Source organism: Vigna unguiculata, chromosome 7, assembly GCF_004118075.2.
Source record: "Vigna unguiculata cultivar IT97K-499-35 chromosome 7, ASM411807v1, whole genome shotgun sequence".
Classification (NCBI taxonomy): domain Eukaryota; kingdom Viridiplantae; phylum Streptophyta; class Magnoliopsida; order Fabales; family Fabaceae; genus Vigna; species Vigna unguiculata.
Window position 1 is genome coordinate 3,027,631 of NC_040285.1, and position 2,862 is coordinate 3,030,492.

Here is a 2,862-nt window from a genome sequence, read left to right on the forward strand (position 1 = left end):
GTAATAGTCAAGTCTACCAACTCCATAGCATCTAGAACCTGATTTCATTTTGATGAAGTATAATGCATGAGCTTCAGGTTAAGTGCTGGATTTTCTATAAAAATTACAAGTGTAAATGATTTTGGTTCATTTAAGAACAAAAGGAGCTGCTATGCACCAGTTTCTAACTCACTGTGCAAGGAACATTACAAAAGATGTTCAGGTTTTTCCAACCTTTTCTTGGTTACAAGGGGTATACAGAGTCAATGTGGTGGAACTGGAACCATTACAAAATTGTCATGGAAGAGTGATCTACTCGCAAATCCTCCCTCAATCCTCAGACTATTGCTGAAATCTTACTAATGAACTATAGCAAATGTAAAATAGTATCACAGGGAATTTGATATCAGTTCAACATTATTTCTGTTCCCGCAGGTCCAACAAAGTTCATCTTTTAACAGATCCAAATTTGCATAAATTTCTCTACTTTGAGGGTGGTCTTTGTCACTTGCTATAAAATAGTGAACCTCATTATCTATCTCAATCCAGCTGGAGCCTGTTTCTTTAGTTAATTTCAAGTCATTCATAGCCGTTCTCACCTTCGCAGCCTCTTCAAACATGCCCCCTTCGGTATACATGTTTGATATAAGTATGTAAGAGGAGGCATCATGCGGGGCTAAATCAAGCAATTTTCTTGATGCCCACATTCCAAGTTGTAAATCACCACACTGCTTACAGGCATTGACAAAAGTCCTCCAAAGCAAAACTGAATCTGGAAATGGGCTTTTGTTGATGATATCAATGGCTTTGGACAGATTTCTGGCTCGACCCAAAAGATCAATCACGCAAGAGTAGTGCTCAATCACAGGCGTGATCCCATACTTTGATTGGATCTCATTGAATAAGTATAACCCAGTTTCCCACAAACCCGAGTAACTACATGCTTGGAGAACAGCCAATATTGTAATCCCATCAGGAGCAAAACCCTGTTCCTTCATCTCCTCAAACAGCAAAAGAACATGGTTTCCTTCACCATGAAGGGCATACGCAGAAATTATGGCATTCCAGGTAACGCAATCACGATTCATACTACTAAATATTTGATAAGCATCCTGAACAGAGCCACATTTAGCATACATCGTAATAACAGCATTTCCTACGGCAGTATCATCTTCAAGTCCCACCTTTATTGCGTAAGCATGAAGACTCTTCCCAGTTACCAAGCATGCTTGGTTAGCCGATAAACAAAAGAGCCGTGAAAATGTTACACCATCAGGTTTTACACCACTGAATCTTAATTTGCTGAAAAAAACCATAGGGTCCTCTTCATCATCTCTTACCTTTGAGTTCAAATATCCAACTAGAATGGCATTAAATGAAGCAATAGTTTTATTTCGGAGCCTGTCAAAAATGGCTCTTGCTGACTTCAAACTTCCACATTTAGCATATAAATCTACTAAAGCAGTACCACTATTTACATCAGAGACTTGACCAAGCTTTACTGTAAGTCCATGAATCTGAACCCCAAATTTCAAATTATTCCACTCTGAACACCCATCAAGAACAGTGCTGAAGCAACCAGAATCAAGAGACACACCAATCTGAATCATGTTTAAGAAAAATTCAAAGGCCTTGTTAGCATGGCCGTTCTTAACAAATACTGACAAAAGCGCAGACCACGAAATCAAAGATCTCTCATCCAGTTCAGCAAACACTCTCTCAGCTTCTTCGACCATTCCATGTTGCCCGTACATTGTAATCATTGCATTTCTAACAGATGTTTCACACATAAAACCATAATTCACCGCAAGCCCATGTAGTTGTTTCCCTACATATAATCCTCCACTGAAATCACACGCACTGATCAAATTCGTAAACGTATAATTACTTGGTTTCAGTCCAGACTTTAGCATATCCACAAAAATCTGAAATGCCTTATCTCCCAAACCTGCCTTTCCATATTCCAAAATCATATAATTTATGCACTGAGCATCTTTAACAGTTATGCCATCAAACACCCTTTCTGCACAACCCAAGTAGCCACTTCTAGAGTACATGGAAACCAATGAAGTAGCCACAACAACATTCTCCTGAAGCCCACTTTTTACAACAAAAGCATGAACCTGCTCGCCAAAAAATCGATCTTCCGGGGACCTACAAGCCTGCAGGACCACTGAACAAGTATGCTCATTGAACTTTTCATCAACCATGCACATATCACGTGCGATACACAAAACAGACTCAACATCCCCATTCTTCAAATAACCCTTCATGAGGGTAGTCCATGTGACTGTGCTCTTCACAGGCATTTCATCAAATATCCTCTGTGCATCATTCATGTTGTTGAATTTTGAGTAGAGATTCACAAGATTGTTGTCCACAAATAGGTCACCTTCACGACCAGATTTGATGAGAGACCCATGAATTGTCTTTGCCAGCATATAATCCTGTGACCCAATTGAGAATTGAAGAAGCTGAGACCAGTCATCGAGAAGAGCGGTATTGTTCTGATTACAGGGTAAAACAGCACAACACTGTGGTTTCACAAGTTTCAGACTTTGTGAGGGATTTGGGAAAATGGGGTGGAAGCCATTATTTGGTGGAAGGATGTGCAAAGGGCATGAATAAGAAGGAAGAATGGAGAGTGGAACAAGTGGTTGGAAAATTGGGTGAACCATTGGAACAAGTACTTGCAAACTTAACAGAATCAACTGAATGCGATTGCTTCCATAGCAGTTTAAATTTCTCTACTCATCACTACCACAAGGTGAAATTCAAATAATTATCCTCTGGTATATAATTGTCCTTTTCTTTAATTATCATATTATGTGCCAAAAAATACTCATTAGCTTAAAATATTTTAGATTTAATTAGTTGGATGAT

The 2,862-nt window shown here is 39.0% G+C and overlaps 1 protein-coding gene across 1 annotated transcript; it reads right to left on the minus strand.

The window, feature by feature from the left end:
- Nucleotides 1–368: 368 nt before the first annotated feature.
- Nucleotides 369–2,657, minus strand: LOC114190101 (pentatricopeptide repeat-containing protein At5g27110-like). The gene has a single exon (XM_028078868.1). The coding sequence runs from the start codon at nt 2,655–2,657 to the stop codon at nt 369–371; it is 2,289 nt and encodes a 762-aa protein (XP_027934669.1).
- Nucleotides 2,658–2,862: the final 205 nt, after the last annotated feature.